At 31.9% G+C, this 21,470-nt stretch overlaps 1 protein-coding gene across 1 annotated transcript; it reads right to left on the bottom strand.

Annotated features, from left to right (window-relative positions):
- Positions 1-5,426: 5,426 nt before the first annotated feature.
- On the bottom strand, positions 5,427-9,017 carry LOC134687450 (uncharacterized). Its single transcript, XM_063547762.1, has 2 exons — positions 8,830-9,017; positions 5,427-7,048 (listed from the first exon to the last, which is right to left on the bottom strand). The coding sequence occupies exons 1-2, from the start codon at positions 8,839-8,841 to the stop codon at positions 6,440-6,442; spliced, it is 621 nt and encodes a 206-aa protein (XP_063403832.1). The 5' UTR covers positions 8,842-9,017; the 3' UTR covers positions 5,427-6,439.
- Positions 9,018-21,470: the final 12,453 nt, after the last annotated feature.

Genomic DNA, 21,470 nt, shown 5'->3' with positions numbered 1-21,470 from the left:
AGTTTGGAGGTAGACTGTTGAGTTTGGAGGTAGACTGTTTCAACAAGTTGTCAGTATTCCTATGGGAACGACCTGTGCACCTCTCCGTATATCTATTTCACAAATAAAACATGATGGTATAGAGAAAAGATTCATCTTTATTACGTGTTAAAGTGGTCTTCTTATTTGTTTTTTGTTAATTAAAACCTTCACAGCTGGTTATGCCATTTTTGTTTTACCTTTTGATGTGGCTTAGTACTCATACATTAACGCCATTGTGCTATTGTGATGTGGTAAAAAAAATATTTTTTTGTATCATTTTTGCGTAACATGTGCTTTGCCCTTATGGCATTTTGTTTTTCTTTGTTGGCACATTTTAGTGTTGACATGTGTATCAATTATGTCTTATGTTTGGTTATTTCAAACATTGCTTTGAATATAATGAAATTTTATGCTACGGTCAACAAGTGAGAGGCTTAGCTAACTATTCTGTAAACATATTTTATAAATCGTTATATTATAAGTTCACTAATTCTTCGTCAATTTATCCCTTTCTGCACCCATTGTATAAAAAAAAATCAATGTGTGGTTCGTTTGATCTCAGTACTTCGTTGGTTACATGTGTTACGGCATGAAAAAGGTGACCATGCCTGATGACGTCTCATAGAAAGAACACATCTTTTTGCAAATCATTCGAAAAGAAGGAATAAGTTTGCATGCATAATGTTAGAAAATCATTAAAGAAACAGATTCCACCACCAAATCTCGTGTAATACGATATTTATCCACTCTTGACAGTTATTTAAATATTTAAGGCCTCGCGTTTTAAATTTAAAAAATTAACTGTCTCTAGTGGATAAATATCGTATTACACTCGATGCAGTGGTAGAATCTATTTATAGCTACAAGGGTAAAGACATAAATGATCATAAATACGAAATATACAAAAGATTCAATAATTAGGATTAGGAAACAAGAGCAGTGCTCTTATATTAATACGTCTTTTATAGAATTCCCGTTTTGAATTTATCTTGGAGCATTCGATTTCAGCGTACACGTTTAAGTTAATTTCAGAGAAACTTACCGTTGTAATAGTCTACATTTGTCATTAAATTTCTTTAGATGTCCAACACGACTTGCAATGGAAAATAAACAATCAAGATTATTTGTCAATAACAATCCATTCAATAGAATGTTATTCAAGTAAAGGAAAATACTAATGGTTTAAGTATCGATATTATTTTCTTTCTAGTTTATGTGATATGATATTAGTATGATTACTTTTTTTTTATTAATATCTTCTCTTTTAACTAGAATTTATTTTGTGTAAATGATACCTTTTATAAATTTGAAACGTTTTATAGTATTCGCGTTGGAGTAAATAGCCTGTCCGTGTGGCTGTTTTTATTGAAGTCTAATAACAGTGTACGACGTCAAACAAAGTTTTATAGGAAAATAAGACAGCTTGCGTGTATATGTTAATTTATATTATATTTAAAAAGCCAATATATTGGTTCTTTTTCAGTATAGAACACGGGACTTGAATTCCCTTACCATCCGAATATTGCTGCTACCGGAGTTGAAATGTTTTCTGTCGAGCGCGAGAAGTAAACTTAAAGTTCAAGCAGATGATTTATTCGCAATAGACACAGGCACTTGTCTCAGATTCACTCCCTTATATACAGTAAAATAACACGTGTTATATAAAGGTTTCTCTAATTTTATGGAAATTTATCCCTTTCCGAACCCATTGTATATATATAGATTCTTACATTGATACCAGTGGATTATCGGATTTATCCAATCGAGATAGTTAAATTATCAATTTTAAAGTCCGAGCCGCCTCGATAGTTAAATTATCAATTTTAAAGTCCGAGCCGCCTCGGCGAGGACTTTAAAATTGATAATTTAACTATCGAGATTGGATAAATCCAATAATCCACGAGTAACTATGTAAGAATCTGTTTCTCTAATGATTAAAAAGACATTTTCTTTTTTGTTAACCGAAAATCCCCTTCAAGTGCCTTTCACATTGCACGAAGTTGTCAATTTCATTAACACCTGATATCGTATTTTGATTCATTCAGTTAGCTAAAAAGGTCATGACCCTCAAAATCATCCAATGATCTTTTGAGATCACCAGCAACCACACGTTGATTGAATTTTTTTATACAATGAGTTCGGAAAGGGATAAATTTCCATAGAGTTAGAGAAAAAAATTTAATCAACGTGTGGTTGCTGGTGATCTCAAAAGATCATTGGATGATTTTAAGGGTCATGACCTTTTTAGCTAACTGGATGAATCAAAATATGATAACAGGTGTTAATGAAATTGACAACTTCGTGCAATGTGAAAGGCACTCGAAGGGGATTTTTGGTAAACAAAAAAAAATGTCTTTTTAATCATTAGAGAAACAGATGCTTACACAGTTACTCGTGGATTATCGGATATATCCAATCTCGATAGTAAATTATAAATTTTAAAATCCTCGCCGAGGCGACTCGGACTTTAAAATTGATAATTTAACTATCTCGATTGGATAAATCCGATAATCCACTGGTATCAATGTAAGAATCTATATGTATAGGATTCTTTTCTGAGACAAGTGCATGTCACAAAGGGAGTGCAACTATAAGAAAAAAACTTATATTCCGACAGTTTGAAGAAGTTCAACATTACAAAATTATCTAGTCTTGATTAATAGTTGTGCTTGATCACATTAAATAGTTATTCACCGACAATTACACTTACTAAGATGATGTGTAAGTTAAACGTCAAAATCTAAATATCAGCTGCTCTCTCTCGTATTTCTATAAATCGACATTATATGCAACACCAGTCTTCCTGGGGTATCATGCTAAATTGTAACTTATCGTCGAAGTGCGTGTTCAGACAAAAGCAAAACAAAACGTGTTTAAAATTTAAATGAAATTAAGAGGTTTTTAATTTTTTTTTCATAGATTATATCATTACTATATACAATGATTAAAGGGATCAAAACTAGTTTGGACAAAGTATCAGTAAGATGATTTAAAAAACAAACTGTGTTTTCAATACGATATAAATGATATATATTGACTTGCTTATATGTCGTGACCAAAACATTATACATTACTTGTATGTAGTATGCATATACAAATTGGTTACAAGTGAGACCCTATGGTTTCACCCCGAAAAGATTTAGTAAACAAACGACGAACGACAGATGCCAAATTACTGGCCGAAAAAACTTACAATGGCCATTTGCAATTGTGTCATATAATATAACGAATGAGCCATAAAGTTAATTGTTGTTCGATTTTTCATTATGGCATCATCAAAGTGAAAGCAATTGAATAAACAAATCACAATATATTATAACCGGCTAATGAGTTTTTGTGACAAAATGAATCAAAATGACACTTTGTAAAATGCATGCGTCCGAAATTCTTTTTTGGATCTAAAGGAACTTTAAAAGCCTAAACGTTTGAAAGATGTGGATGCATGAGTACGAATTTTCAACTGATCACAATACAAGATTAGCTGCAATAAATACATTTTAGTTGTAAAAAATGTATTCACAAAAGGCTGGACGAACACAAAGTAACACCAAATTTTACTGAGAAGAAAGCCGAGAAGGCAGGAACGAACATTTTCTATCAAGCGCTTAATTCGTATGTCATTTCGACTTTACGGTGGCCAATAGTTGTTAATTTCTGTGTCGTTTGGTCTCTTGTGAAGTTGTCTTATCTGCAACCATACCACACCTTCTTATTTTATATTATACCGTAAAATAGCAACCTAAAGGCGCAGAGATAAAGAAAGGAACCTTGGACTGCATGCGATGTATGCATATGATAAAAATGTCATGGATTTTTTTTCTTTTAGATACTGTCGCTGTTGTTTGAACTTTCAATTAAGCCTTTAATCTGATGTACAGTAGTTGTCGTTTGTTTATGTAATATATACGTGTTTCTCGTTTCTCGTTTTGTTTATATAGATTAGACCGTTGGTTTTCCCGTTTGAATGGTTTTACACTAGTAATTTAGGGGCCCTTTATAGCTTGTTGTTCGGTGTGAGCCAAGGCTCCGGGTTGAAGGCCGTACTTTAACCTATAATGGTTTAATTTTTAAATTGTTATTTGGATGGAGAGTTGTCTCATTGGCACTCACACCACATCTTCCTATATCTATTGTCTGTAATTCTCCCGAAAGATCGTAAATATGTCTGTGAGATAATGTATCGAAAACAATATGTACCTTTCTTGTTGTGCTTCCTATGAATATATAAGTATAAAAAATTATGATCAATATCTAACACATTTACACTGCTACATGACTCGAGATCAATCGGTAAAAAATTAACTGAGTAAGGATTGACTTATCTTTCTTACACTGTTACCTCGGAATGTCCAATTGTCCCTTAGTAAAAGCCGTGGCAAACGACAATGTTTCATAATCCAGTAAGTGAATTATCCTTTTTACGAGCTATTTACAGCAATTAATGTTACATTAAACTTCTATATTTTGTGTATGTATACAAATGTAGGAAAATTAAAACCGGTCTTTAGTTTAAAATGTAACGTTTTGTAGACTTGATTTTCTTTTCGTAGTCTTTCTTTGTTTATACGTGGCCTTTCACGGTTTATACATGGCGTCGAAAGTATCTCTTCTACTTGTGAGTTTAGAATGTACCTTTTTGGTATTTTTCGCCATTTTTATATGGTATGAGCATATACCTTTGGTCAGTGTTGTTTCATCAAAAAAACTTATTGGTGAAATATGTAGTCTATCAGATTGTTTGGCTAAAAAAGCAACGATTATGGTATTCTGTTGAGGCAGTTTGATTGATAAAGAGAGATAACTCTATTTTTTAAGGAAAAGAAAGCCACAGTACTGGTAGTGCCGGATTTCCCAACAATGCAATCTATGAACCAATGCAAGTAAAACATCCCTTACTGGGGTAAATGTGATCTCCGTAACTTACTGGGGTAAATGTGATCTCCGTAACTTACTGGGGGTAAATGTGATCTCCGTAACTTACTGGAGTAAATGTGATCTCCGTAACTTACTGGGGTAAATGTGATCTCCGTAACTTACTAGGGTAAATGTGATCTCCGTAACTTACTGGGGTAAATGTGATCTCCGTAACGTAACTGCAGTTACGTATATCCAAAAATGGCATGATTTATTTGTCTGACAACCAAAAAACGGAATGAAAACAAATACTGATAAACAGCAAGAGTTCATAATGATTTCAACAATCTGCTTTAACATCAGGGCTAATAATATCACCTCATACATGTACTCTTTTGCATTTTTTTTTCCATTTTAACATTTTAATTACGTGATGATCATTCGATATATTCCGCTGCTCTGTGTGTTACTCTGTTTAATAGGTCATGTCGATTGCAAAAAGAGCTAGTCCACATTATTGCGGAAAGATAAAATAAAAATTTAAGTCCAGGTAAAAGTGGTACTATATTTAATCAGTTCTATAAATAACATGACATGTATACAGATAACAAAGATATAACAACAACAATATAAAATGTATAACTTTAAAAGGGTAATATGAACAAAATGTTAATTTATAGAATTTTCTGTGACTCAAAATGAATGACTCCTCTGACTCATTTAAGGTAAGAGGTCATTGGTTAATTTCGATATATATGGTATTAACTATAAATAACTTTAATCATAACTGAGAATATTATACTAACTTTCTGTAATAGTCCCTGATTATTGATATTTTTCAAATATATGTTAAACCAATGATTTTGTATTCAAATCGTTGATTTAACTGCTTAATTTAAAATATAAATGGGCGTTTAAATAACTCATAATGGACCATGTAATATATGCCTTAGTTTGGCATTGGATGGGACTGGTTCGGCTGTTCAAAGCAGACAAGTCACATGAAGTAAATAAAAATAGTCTGACAGTGATTTCACATCGGGAACTTATTAACTTAATCTGTCAGTCAGGATGTGTAAGGGGTGGTGGGGTGTATTTTGACAAAATAATTTCTACTTTAACAGTCTTGAACAGATATATGTTTATCGGGGATGGCAATAACCCGGGGAGGGGGAGTGGATTTCAAGTCATAATTTTTTTTCTTTCTTCCTTTTTTATTTTCAACTCTCAAGAGATAAATAATATAATCAATAACTTCCCCGCAGATAACCTAAATAACCCAGTCGTTATATTTGGCTCGTCTCCGATCACCAAATTTGTTTATCTCTTGAATGGACGAGTCAATCAAGGAGATCAGATGGACCACAGACTCGGAAAGTACAATTTGAAAGGAAAGGTTAACACCACTTATTGTATTGTCACCGGAATCGAATATAAAACCATAGAGAGTTTGAATAAAAAAAATTAGTAATAATAAAAACTGTAAAAAAAAAACTGTTTTCAATTGCATTTGTCGTCCATGTTAGAGCATGAATTATGACAATAAAAAGTTACACTGATGGAATTATTCACTGGAAGTCAATATGTTCTGATTCGAAGCTTCCGTATCATCAGTTTGTTGGTGCTGGCCCGTCTGATCACTGTTAGCACTCACATAATGTAGGTGCTGTGTCTCATCGCTGTTAACATGTACAGAATCTTGGTCCTGCCCTGTCTGATCACTGTTAACATTCACAGTAATCTCTTCTTGCGCTGATTCAGTGTTATTAGATGTATTGTCAATAGATAGGTTGCTGTCCTCGGAAGTGTTTACATCGGCGTCATCATTTCGAGGAACATTTAAATTTTCTGTTTCGTCATTATTTTGTGAGTCTGAACTAGTATTGCTGGATTCAAATACTGAATTTGAAAAGTTAGATATAATCATTCTAGCAACTGCCGTCATTTTCCTCCTGACATAGATACCATACATATTTCTCACGTTTTCTGTCACTTTCCGTCGTTGTTTTAATACATACAGATGTGAATTAACTCCCCTGTCTTTGCAAATTTTAAGTCTTTTGTTTATTTCATTCAGTCTAACATTAAGAACAGTCAGTTGCCTTCTTCCATACATCTCTGCTCGTACTAATTTCTGCATCTTTGTAATTGTCACTTGAGATACATCCATGATCTATATTAATTGAAATCATAAATTAGTCAAAATCAAGTTTTCTATATTTTCAATGATTTAATTTACTTCTATTTTTATTTTACATCAGGATATTAAATTGGGACAATGGTCATTGACACTACAAGTTAATCATGTATAAGCATATAGTAATCTTTTATAATCTGTCAAACAGCCGGAAAATGGCAACGAGGTATAAGACCTATTTCCCCTAGATTTATTTCACAAAAGGGAATATTTCAAAACTTTCTTCTTTCAGAGTTGAGTTTGTAGCAACATTACATACTTCAGTATGAACCTTGAACGGCTTTTTATAAATGTATCAAATTGTTAAAAACTGCAATTTTAGAAATAATTCTGATCGTTCGTAGGGATTTTTTCACGGTCGTATTACAACATTACAATTGTGTGAGATTTTTTTTTAACAAAACCTTTACTTGATAAAAAGTCAAGATTTAAGGCTATGATTCATGTACAAATTCTTTCATTAATTTAAAGGATATCCTTAGTTGCAAAATGTTATATAAACTTGTAATATTATATATTTTATTTTTTTAAGGAGATAAATGTTGATAAGACATATCGATTCCACCTCTTCCCAAATCCTGTATAGCTGACTATATGCGGTATGGGCTTTGCTCATTGTTGAAGGTCATACGGTGACCTATAATTGTTAATGTTTGTGTCATTTTGGTCTTTTGTGGATAGTTGTCTCATTGGCAACCATACCACATCTTCTATTTTATATATGTATACCGATATTCTATATATACCATTTCAACAACCCAAACTTACGACAAAAATCCGGCAAACAGTATATGATAATTTAAAAGTCATGAATTATAGATCATTTCACAAAATTCACAAAAGATCTTTTAATGAAAAGAGCTGCTACAAACATTTTAAATTTATTTCCACTAGGTATCAATTTTATTATTTTGATTCAATAATTGAAACATATTTATGTTTTCCTTAAAAGTTTGATTTAACGATACCATAAAGTTATATAATTACAAAAACAGTGAGAAATTAACATTATGCAATTTATTTGTTAAAACATACTTATCAAATAAACGGCTTATTGATAAGATCTTTTCATTACGTATTTGACAGTAATAGAAATCAAAATGAACGTTACGCTTGTTTGTGGATCTTCATATTCATCTCTTAAAGTTATTTATTTTAAATTAATATATTTGTAAAAACCGAATATATTAACTGATTGCTTGATATAATAATATCCTACATTGTGCATAATAAATTCAAATTTATATAATATATAGATATAAGAAGATATGGCATGAGTGCAAATAAAACAATTCTCCATCCAAGTCCCAATTTAGAAAAGTATAACATTACAGGTCAAAGTACGGTCTTCAACTTGGAGCATTAGCTCACACCGAACAGCAGGCTACAAAGGGCCCAAAAATTACTACTAGTAGTATAATAATGCACAGAAATTGTATCGTATGTTTTAATTAATTAAAACAGGGACGTATATATATGTTAGTTATAAGTCTTTGATTTAAAGATTTAAAAAAAATAATATCCCCTGACAATGATAAAAAAAAAAAGGAGATTAAATGTTTGTTCTGTGATTAATTATTTAAAAATATCGCAAAACCGATGTTTTTGTTGTCAGATTTTGACGACAGTTTTCGATAAAACACGTCGATGTGCATTTTCGAAAACAGTAGTATCATTTACTTATATTTCGATGAATGAATAAAAAAGATATGGCCGAAAATGCTAAAAATATGTTTACATTCTAAATAATTACTTACCGGGTTGTCCATTTTGTTTACGATGTAATTTTGACCTTATGACAAAGTCGTTTATCCACAGGTCATTTTCATGTTTTGACTCGTCGATATGTTATTACCTTTGACCTCTTACAAATTGTTACATAATGTTAATGATTGATTATGTCTATATCCCACCTGTTGACACATTTTACTTTATCAATAAAGAATTTAGATTACAAAAGTATTTATCACAGTTAATTCCTTATTGGTTTTTTTCTTCTTCTTCACCAAATATAAATTAAAAGAATAATTTTAATATCTATCAATTTAGAATACATTATCTGGCATTGGTAGAATATGCAGGATGATGACAACTGTCAAAAGGCAAGTACCGGTAGGATATATAAACAAATGTTGATCATCTTTACAAAATGAAACAGCGGTCTTTTATAGCTGACTATACGGTATGGGTTTGTTCATTGTTGAAGGCCATACGTTGACATCTTATAATTGCTATAAATTCATCCACGTCACTATAATTCTGTGACTTTGAATAACACTTTATCGAGCTGAAGCTAACTTATAACCCTTGAAATAGTCTTATACGTTGATTTTTTTCATTGGAAATTTCCATTTGTTTTTAATTGTGTTAATTGTGGGTATCACCACCCCAGTAGCCAGTACTTCGGTACTGTCATGAAAATACGTTTTTTTTTGTGTTATTAAAAGTAGCTGTTACAAAATGATAGAAATTATTATAAATTAAGGAATGTATGAAAGGATGTTCACACCCAACTTGGACCTGTATGATCACAAGCACAGCAACCAAACATCCGTGTACAGTGTGTAAAAAGAGGGGAAGGGGGATTTCAATAAGCAAGGTCGTGTCTTGTAACTGTTGTAAAGAATGGTTACACGTGATACATATAATTATAGTTCAACAGTATGATATTATAGGGTACAGAATAACGATACAAGGGAATTTAAGTATGAATAGTGTAAAATTAAATATTGCATTACATCAAATAAAGCTATCCACCTTTCTATCATATCATGTAACAATGCATTCGTAATAAAGTACTGTAGAATTCCGATAGGAATATTAGGGAGTAGCCGTGGTAATGTGAAATCTTCAAATTGATAACACTAGTTTTTCGGTATAACCAAGTACCTGGTATCTAATAGTAAACAAATAAATTGACCAGTTGATACAAGTACAGAGACAAAACATAGAAAACTAAATACTATATAATCAACACGAACTCCATCAAACACTGGGGGTGATCTCAGGTGCTCCGGAAGGGTAAAAAGATCATGCTCCACATGTGGCACCAATCGTGTTGCTAATGGTATTACAAACCAGGTAAATAGTCTAATTCGTTAGGTCACAATCGTGAAAAGGGAATGGTATTGTAGTTATGACATACTATTGGAAGATGAAAGTTTCTTATAGATTGTATGTACTATAAAAGATCTTTGATTTATTTAGTATCCACATCTGATTCACGCCACCTCTATAATAGGCAGTTTCACAATAACTTTGGATCTCGGCTTTGATTGCTGATAAAATATAGATGTTAATAATTTAAAAAGATGTTTCGTGAAGCACTTGGGATACCCAGCAATATATCGTTGTTTGTAAGGACACTTATGTAGTTTAGGTATCCAATACAGTGGTGGAAGATCCAGTTCTCCATCTTTGGTTGAAATTTCAAAGAAACATAGAACATATGATTATCCAGGATATCATCTTTGGTAATTGTCGTGAGGGTATATGTTGAGTTTCCAGGTGAATTGCCGATGTTGTTTGGGGATATATCTGCGGGGACAACAACATATTTGTCATGGAGGTATGACAAGAATTTGGATTTTTACCAATGACCTCTCAGACTTACTCCATTCGGGAAGAGTATCTACCTCTTCTTCCTCGCATTAAGCCCTAAACTGGATCCTTGTTGTGTTCACTTATCGCTACACTGCAAAGCTATAGATGGAACGGCGGACCAGTTTAGGGTAAACATTTACCTTGAAATTAATGATCAATCAGACAGTTATTGGAGATCACGGACATCTCCCTACACAAGACATCTGATTTAACACACACACCACTCCCCCTTTTTTCCTACCTATTGTGGACGCGTATTTAAACATCCTTCATTATCCAACAGATTTCACACTTTAGCAAGCGATGTACTGCCGGAGTGGCCGCTGCTATATCTAACTGTATTATGTATTTTATTTTGTATCTATTTTTGTCCGTTTTCTATTTGTATTAATAGTTTTTGAAGGCCTCATGGAAGATTAACATGTAATTGTTAGATGTGTTACCTTCGTTAAATAAAGAATTTTATTATTGTTATTATTATAGTGGAGAAGTCATTGGATAAAAATATTTCCATACGTCAGTAAACTTTTGGGATTATTTTTGACAAGAGAACAGATTGAAACATCGGACTCTACATTATCAACAATCTCATCATAAATGTATTAAACAAGGGATAAAAAAAATCCTCGAAAAATTCAAAGTTTTGTAAAAAAATTATTCATAATTCACAGAGAATTGTTTACAACGCTATAAAAGATCTTTAAATACAATGAATATTAAAATATCGACATGTCACATGATGACTATATCAATGATAACAATAATTGTTATAATCATATGATTATTACATTTCTAATTACTAAGCTGGAGTTGTTTAATATTATGCACTAGAAAACTTAAAATAGATTAAATTTTATTATTGATTCATAGCGTACTTGATATTTTATTGATTCTTGGTCTAATATTAGAAATTTTGAAATACATGTACTAATTTATGACTCACTTCATAATCGGTACATGGTATATAACTATAAAAGGTAACCACAACTTTCAATCGAATGACTAAAAAAAACACAAATGGCTAATAATACCAATAAAATTTCAAGTTGTTTTTCAAGGGTTTAAAAATAGATACTACCAAAGAACTGTTACGGCTCTCTAAATATACTTCATACTGAGAATTCCCACTTCCTGGTTACACATTCTTAGTAATCTGATAATTCTATCATTGTGAATTTTAACAGCGGAGTAACTTCATAACGATAGCATATCTATGTTAAATCGGTAAAAACAATACTTCTGGTAAAATTAGGTAAGTACAGTTTAAAATATTTATCTGAAAATATGCAATGGTGGGGGAAAATATTCAAGGACAACTAATCAGTTTAATAACAAAACAAAAAACAACTAAGACTAAGTACAGAAAATGTTGTAGTATAGCGGAAAACTTTGAGTTGGAAGGGGCAATTTTTGTTTCAACCTTGGTTAATAGGAGTATGTTTTAATTTTACTAAGAGTGCGTTTGACTTTTTTGCTCTTTTGAAGTATTTTTCAATAAATTTCTGATTTGTTTCATTTGTTCTATGGAGGAGCAGAATAAGTGGTTGATTTGCATCAGATATTAATATAAAGTTTCCAGAATTTAATAATCATTGTTCTGAACCAGACTGAGAAATACTCTGCAATCTATTTTAAGTATTATCATAATAATGATACGAGACAAGTTATCTACATGCAAAACAACAGGCCGGCATACCTTTCTATTCTAGGACCGTATAAGGCTCTTGAATTGTGAAAACAAACCATTTTCAGTCCTTAAATGGTCACGTAGGATGTTCCACATGATAGCAGCTGTAAATCTAAAACTTTTCTTACCAAACTGTGTAGATTTTACATGTGGAATATCCAGTATATTAATTCATTTGAAAAAATATATATTTATCTTTTACATTTTATAGATCATGTAAACAGAAAAATGTATCTATGTTAAAAGTTTCAATGGCCATTGATATTTGTCTATTTATATGCTGTGAAGGCATCTTAGGCTATTCAAGCAATTGTTGATATGAGCTTGTGGGAACGTCAGACACACAACTTTGTGCTTAAATTCCGAAATCGTTTTTCTCAAATTCCTTTCATCAGGAACGCTCAAAGCCGAATATTTGAAAGCCAAGGCTGTATTATGGACATCAGAATAAAAACCTTCTGCTCTTTTTGTTATGCGATCTACATGGCATTTCTGAATTTTGTATGGGAAGATATGTAGAAAATAAAATACACATATGACTGTCAGAAAATATAAGATGTATTTGAACTAAAAGAGGGACGAAAGATACCAGAGGGATAGTCAAACTCATAAATCGAAAATAGACTGACAACGCCATGGCTAAAAATGAAAAGGACAAACAGACAAACACTATAACTGAGGAAACTGGGAGACAAAAAAAATCATTTAAGAGTGAGCCGTATATAGTAATTTAAACATTGCTGTTTGCTCATAACAGAAGCAGAATACAATCAAAACTTTTGCAATTATGAATATCACAGAAGTAAATGAATGTTTAAAGTTTACATTTTTTCACATACCTTAAGTTGCTTTTTAGATCAGATACCAAATATTCCTTTCTTATTCTCTTCTGATAATTTAGTATGATTGCCTATGTCAGTACTAGAATATTTTGTCTTCTTCGCCAAATTCCTTATCGCATAAAGACGGTAACAATGATGACGCACCTTTCCATATTTTTAGAGGACGAATAGGAACAATGTTTGAGTTGCGGCTGTATGGCCTATTTTACATAATATAGACTGTATGACAAGTTGCAAAATATTTACGACTGAAATATTTTATACAGGGCAAAGCATTTAGCTTTCTATCTCTTTTTATAGAAAAGTTTTTCTCAAAAGGAAACCTACAAACTGTTCTTGAATCATGTATATAAATGCAAAAGTAGTGTACCGCTGTCATAAATATATTGAGAGAACACTTTGAGTTTTCTTTGTATATGCTTTTATTTTTTATTTCAGCTAATAGAAGACGATTACATTTCTGATATGTCCATGGAAATGTTCTATTTCAATTATTTATAACCTGAAATTAAAAAGGATGACAAAAACGTTCAAATTGAGCCATACTCACAATGAACAATATGTTTGATAAAGGTAATTTTAAACTGAGCTGATCACTGAACAGATACACGTATTTGTATTGACAAAACTGAATCTGACTTAAAAGGAAAAATGCAAACGTCACCAAATATGTTGTCTAGCTCGTCAATCAATATAACAGATGATATAGAAAGTGATTGTCCTCTTGATACAATCGTTAACAATGCATGGGATTCAGATAATGTTTTCCATCCAGATTATTTTCTGGACAGCAAAGAAACAATAGAACCACTTAAACACAAAGCCGATGACTCTGATATTGGATCAACAAAGGAAAACACTTTAGCGTCAGAATTGATGTTGTATTTCGGTTCTATATATAGTGTTCTGTCAAAGATATTCAGTAAAAAAGAGGTAGCAATGACAAGAATGTTTTGTGATTTCCGGGATTTTATAAGTGACGGCTTTGTCGATAAACGAAGTGTTATTGTTGGTAGTATTTGCGAGGGAATGTATGATCCCGAAGATGGTATAAATATAATTTTTATATTAAAATGGATCGAGACGGCATTTGAAATTCCCAAAACAGTGTTATCTGGAGCAGAATGTATTCTAATTGTCGACACAAAAACCGCTTATCCAGGTTATGTCTATTTGAAATTACATACTGGTTTGCAGTTTGAGCTGATATCAAAATGCGTGAAAAGGAAAGGTTCGAAATCATATTTGTCCAGCCATTTGTTTAAATCAAATCTGATGACTACACCTAACTCCTCAGACGAGTCTGAATATGCATTGGATTTAACTTATGCTTTAGGACCATATCCGGCAAATGAATTATTAGCGTCCTTTCCGAGGAAAGAAAATAAATGGTTGACAGAAGATCTTGTGTTCACGATAAAAGAATGCGTGCTATTAGTTCCGAACGGATATCCAGGCTCTCCAGATTCCGAAATATTGTGGCAGTTGACATTTGTACTTGCTTCAAAAGTTATTGTTCGGTCTTTTAGTCATGTTCAATTACTGACATATGTGCTCTTAAAAGTTTATATCAAACAAAAATTAGCAAAAGATTTTTCAACAACAAACGTTGTTTCCCTATCGTATGTAATCCAAACGGTTATGTTTTGGGTAATGGAAGAATCAACAGAATCATGGGCAAGAAGAAATTTTCTCGCAAATTTCCTTTCTTGCTACAATAAGTTGGCTAATTGTATATCATCGGGCAACATGCCAGACTTCTTTATTCCAGAAGTAAATATAATCGAGAAAAACGAAAAGATTTTGGCCTTAAAACCAGAAATGCAAGAATGGAAACCAACTGAAACAGATCTCTGGGACACAATGATAGCACAATATTGTCACCATCTAGACAATAATACTTGGACAGCAAAGAGTAACATTTATGCAGACTTGCAAATATTTACCTTGCTTCCATTCATTCAAGTGGAATGTACAGATGTGGAATTGAAAAGTTTCCTCTTTCGTGTAGTGCTAAAGATTGTATCAAATGCTAACAAACCATTCCGTCAAAGTCTGTTCTGTTACCAATTGTTACAACAGTGTCAGATACTTTCACAACTAGTCCACCCTCAGAAATATGGGGGCAACAAGACATCGTATATGAACATTCGTTCAATGAACTTCCTTTCTATAATGGGCACAAAAACAGATTCTGTATCTGGTTGGATACTGTTAGGATTTCGTCTCTTACAATCTGGACAACACAGATTTTGTTCTATAGTACTGCAACACATCGAATCATTGTTAAATGAAACATTTTTGGTAGATACTGGAATACAACAATACTCGGTGGAGTATTTGCGTATGTACAAGACTTTGTTTAGAACGGAGAGGCCCCTTTTAATAACAAAGATTAGACATCTAAGTAAGCAGCCAGTGTTAGTACCAGACCAAAGTGTCTTGATTCCCATAAAGGGCATTGATGGAAGACAAACTGATTTTTGTCATATTCCATCAGATATAATGATGTATTATCTGAAATTTTCATATATGGTTCAGACGGGTAATATGACTTCGTGTCCTGAAATTCTTATCCAGGCTAAGGATGCTGTGAAAGCTTCGTCAACTACAGAAGATATGAAAATGGCATGTGAAAATCTTTTTGTCATGATGGAAAGTGTTTTACACGAATTTTTCAAAATTCAATGAGTGCAATAAGTTTTTTGGACTAGAATTATCAAGACGCAGGATATATTGAAATTAAAAAAAAATTAGGGATGTTGACGATGTTAATTGGAAGTCGAAACATTTAGTATTAAGGTATAATAAGAAGACAAAACAATCTACGTTTTTGTTTTTCTCGAAGTAGCCAAGGAGGATAGAACAATTCATCATGTGTCACCAGGAGCACAAATAATCATTCATATTTCACTGCCGTTAATGTTAATGTTACACATTTATTTTAAATCATATCACAAAGATGTTTTTCAAGGCAAATAATAGTTCCGACAAAAGTTACTCTTGCACTTATACGTGATTTAAGTTTCACATCCGAGATGAATTCTCAGAAACTAAATACACTACCATTTCCTTTGATAGCAGAATCTACAACGCTTGAAATATTCCTTTCAGAAACAGCCACTCTGACCTTCAATTAACATTCATTCAAATTGATATAGTTTTCGCTATAGTTCATTTCCTAGAAACTTGGTGATCTACAAGTACCACTCAGTTAAAATATACAAGAACAATAGGCATTAACTTTTATAATTATGAGGTTTAAATGATAGCAAGGAGAATGCCAAGTTTATGTTATACATATCTTTTATCACGCAGAACTGATCGGCTTTAACATAGAAAGTTTCTCATGTTACTTTTATGACATAGCGCCATTTCCCTGGACTATTTTATGTGGCGGATTTTTGTACAGCTTTCGCCTTTATAAACTTATGTGTATTGTTGGTTCAATGCAACTAGACCAGCGTATACTACAGTTGTCGTAACATAATGGGCAGTTAAATCGTGGTAAAGAAAACAACAAAAATGTATTCTGAAATTATGAAAACAGCTTCATGTCAAACGGTTACAACCAATGCATATTTACAAAATGAGCGATATTTTAACCAAATGTTACTTGGTCAGATGACGCTACATAGAAAGGATGTCTATGATGGAAAGTCCTCTAGATACTGCCAGCTTACATCACATCTTGATTTATGATCATAAACGGTTATCGTTTGAAAATTTCAGTTACCATTTCAGAAGTATCATAGGTTTACAACTAATTTCGCACTGACGATGACACTATGCACCGAAAACTGGATATAAACGGAAATAAATGTACACCTATAATCATGATTATTGAGACTAAAACTGAATATACAGCAAATAATTTAACTAAAATTAAAATGAAATCAACAGGTCACATCTAGACTGAAACCGATTATACCATGACAAGAAAAACTGAAACTGAATATACAACAGACAACGAGACTGAAACTCAAAGTATGTCAACACCTGAAACGGAAATGAGTGAAGAGCAATACAATAGACTAAAAGTGGACATAGAACTACAATTGAAACTGTAACTGGATGTACAGTAGAAACTAAAATGAATATTTAACAACAAATGAAACGGGAACACAATGTTTAACAACAACTGAATCAGAAACTGAATTACAGCAACAAATAATACTATGCAGCTACAATTGAGACTGAACAATAAGACATCAAATTAAAACTGAATATTCAGCATCAAGTCAAATTAAACTAAAAAATACAGAAAAAAACCGTGAGCGATGCACAGAATATATACAGCAAGAAATACGGTTGGAACTGAATAATTAGCAATGAAAAAGAATAGAATATACAGTAATTAATTATACCGACTTGACTATATGATAACAAATGAGATTGAATTAAATATGCAGTACCAAATAAGATTGAAACTGAATATGCAGTAGAAAATGTGACTGACCTTGAATATGCAGTAGAAAATGATACTGAACCTGAATATACAGTAGCAAATGAGACTGGGATACTGAATATGTAGTAGCAAATGAGACTGATACTGAATATGCAGTAACAAATGATACTGGACCTGAATATGCAGTAGCAAATGAGACTGATACTGAATATGCAGTAGCAAATGATACTGGACCTGAATATGCAGTAGCAAATGAGACAAATAATGATATGCAGTAGCAAATGAGACAAATAATGATATGCAGTAGCAAATGAGACTGATACTGAATATGCAGTAGCAAAAGAGACTGATACTGAATATGCAGTAGCAAATGATACTGGACCTGAATATGCAGTAGCAAATGAGACTGATACTAAATATGCAGTAGCAAATGAGACTGGACCTAAATATGCAGTAGCAAAGGAGACAAATAATTATAGGCAGTAGCAAATGAGACTGATACTGAATATGCAGAAGCAAATGAGACTAATACTGAATATGCAGTAGCAAATGAGACTGGACCTGAATATGCAGTAGCAAAGGAGACAAATAATTATATGCAGTAGCAAATGAGACTGATACTGAATATGCAGTAGAAAATAAGACTGGACTTGAATATACAGTAGCAAATGAGACAAATAATTATATGCAGTAGTAAATGAGACTGATACTGAATATGCAGTAGCAAATGAGACAAATAATTATATGCAGTCGTAAATGAAACTGATACTGAATATACAGTAGCAAATGAGACAAATAATTATATGCAGTAGTAAATGAGACTGATACTGAATATGCAGTAGCAAATGCGACAAATAATTATATGCAGTAGTAAATGAAACTGATACTGAATATACAGTAGCAAATGCGACAAATAATTATATGCAGTAGTAAATGAGACTGATACTGAATATGCAGTGGCAAATGAGACTGAACCTGAATATGCAGTAGCAAATGAGACAAATACTGAATATGCAGTAACACATGAGAGTGAAACTAAATTAGCAGTTCCAAATGAGAATGGACCTGAATCGTGACTGAAACTGAATATACAGTAACAAATGAAACAGAATCTGAGTATGCAGTTACATATGAAACATAATCTGAATATACAATGACATATGAAACAGAACCTGAAAATGCAGTATTAAATAAGCATGAACATGAATATTCAGTAGTAAATGAGACTAAACCTGAATATGCAGTTGCAGATCAGACTAAAATTGAACATGCAGTATCAAATGAGGCTTAAACTGAATATTCAGCTTCGAATGAGCCAGAACCTAAATATACAGTAACAAAAAAATGGAACATGAATATGTTGCTACAAATGAGACTGAGCCTGAATATGAAGTAACAAATAATTCTGAAACTGAATATGTAGTAAAAATGAGATTGACCTGAATATGCAGTAACATGCATAACCAATAACGATTGAGACTAAAAAAAAATACTTAAACAATAAAATGAAAACGAAACTGGATGTAATAAAATAAAATAGACCAAAACTGAATTTACAATAAAAAATGAAACTAAACTGAATATACAGTATCTAATGAAACGAAAATAGATATACAGATACAATAAAGACTGAAACTTGATATACTGCAGCAAATCAAACTGAAAGTCAATAATTAGCAACAAATCAGACTAAAAGTCATACACAGTTTGTAACTGTGACTCAGGGTCAGTCATAATACCTCCGTGTAGACAGGCTATTATATGTATGAACTTTGCAATACCAAGCACAACGTTAAAAAAATCATTTGTAAGAAATGCCAAAATGTGCAGATTCTGTAAAACAGGTTGTTCTTAAACGCAATCCATGTCAATATATTATGCTTTCATGTGTACTGCAGAATGAACAACTTGACTATAACATTATCTGAAAAAAGTGATGTTAGTTAAATAACATTTATAAAATGCACAACCAAGAATGAGTCGATTCTAGAGTTCACTTAATAAGAATTTGAACGAGAATGTCACAAAGCTAGACACAATGTTTATGCAACACATTTAAAGTAGAAATGAAGGAGTATCTCAAAAACTGACAAACATGAAACTAGAACTTGACAACTGAAAGAAATATTTATTATTTTTATAATCAGAATTTAATCACAAAACACAATTATTGTAAAATATCTTAAAATAAAGCCAATATTCCGATACTAGTTTTGTTCGGCATTTTTACACTTACAAATTCAACGGCTCACAACTTAAGCAAACATATATAGTTGAAACCTCACAATTGTCATGTTATTGGCAAAAAAATATTGCAAGAGGAAGTTATATCTGTAAGTTACATGAAAAGAAAAAAAAGAATTGATTGACTCTTCGGCCGCTTTTTTGTTAAAATTTCTCAATCTCCGGCGCAGAGTTCATATCCGTTCCATACATGCTCCGCAATACTGCACTTAATATAAGGAAGAATTAATGACTACAAAACTGTTTATTGAAGTGAATAAGCTTTACACATATTGGATATCTGATTTCATCATGTCTTTATACGTGGATTTCCCTACTACCATTTACAGTTCTCACCAGTGATAGAATTAGAAAGAAAAAAAAACAATTAAAGCTTATAATGTATGCAGTGATATAATAATTAATTTATAGTACTTTTGTTTGTAGAAAACACAACCCTATTTCAATAAATCTGAATATTCTACAGAATAAGCTAACAACCTACAAGTCATTTCTGTAAATATGATGATACTAGTTTCTTAGTTTCTCATTTGCTTGTAAATGCGTTCACATTTCAGATAAATGCATTCAAATTTTATATGTTTTTGTATGTACCACGGATTAAGATATAATTACAATTTTTCTGGCTTTAATAAATATGATGGTTTGTAAGCCAAAGTATGTAAGGACAATTTTGCGTGTAACAGTACGGTACCTATTATGTCTGTCACTCGCAATAACCACATAATAGCACGTCAACTCGTTAGTGAATATGCCCTGAACACAAATCAGGTATCTATCAAATAACAATGTGTACACAAAAATTAAAGCGAATATAGTCGTAGTGTTTGCAGTACTTTTTAAGGTTTCAAAAATAAATTTGCAGATTTTAAACATACAATGACATCATTTACCTTTGATGGCCATATTTAACATGCATAGAAAGAAAATATAAAATGAAAAACAAAACAGTTCGATCCATTATATAATGGAACTGTTTAATAAAATCTTCGAACTAAATAGGACAAATTTGGTCATTTAATCTCTAATGAAGAGTTGTCTCATTGGCGATCATACCACATCTGCTTTTTTATAATTTTTCTTAAATGCCAATGTCATTCCAAGGGTATTTTAAACCGTCACAGAAATGAACTGATGTTTCATTAATGACAGAGTTAAAGGTGCCAAAGAAGAATACTATTACTATTACTATTGCAGTATACCCTTAACTTCTTTAAGATATACAATATAAGACTAATAGACTTTAATAATTTAGCAATATCAACATTGGTCGGGAGAGATTATACCATGACAAATATAAGGAGAGGGGAATTATTTATTTTTAAAAATATTTGAGTAAGTTCATGTAAGCTTAAAGCATATTTTAAAAGTGTTTTGATATTCTGTTTTATAGTCTTAATATATTGTTTAAGTGTGTAGTTTTTTAAATTTAGGTAATATCACAAAGTGAAAATGAAAATAGGAAAATATTTTCTGAAAATGTTTCTTTATGTATACCGATTGCAACATTATAAATATAATCTGTTATGTAACAGTCTTATTCTATTTATAATTGGAATTTAATTTTCTGTATTAAGTATCTTATTGGCCTACTTGAATGAATTGTTTAGGTGT

Source organism: Mytilus trossulus, chromosome 1 (assembly GCF_036588685.1).
Source record: "Mytilus trossulus isolate FHL-02 chromosome 1, PNRI_Mtr1.1.1.hap1, whole genome shotgun sequence".
Classification (NCBI taxonomy): Eukaryota; Metazoa; Mollusca; class Bivalvia; order Mytilida; family Mytilidae; genus Mytilus; species Mytilus trossulus.
The sequence above is the reverse complement of the archived record's forward strand: the minus strand, read 5'-3'. Positions and strand labels throughout refer to the sequence as shown.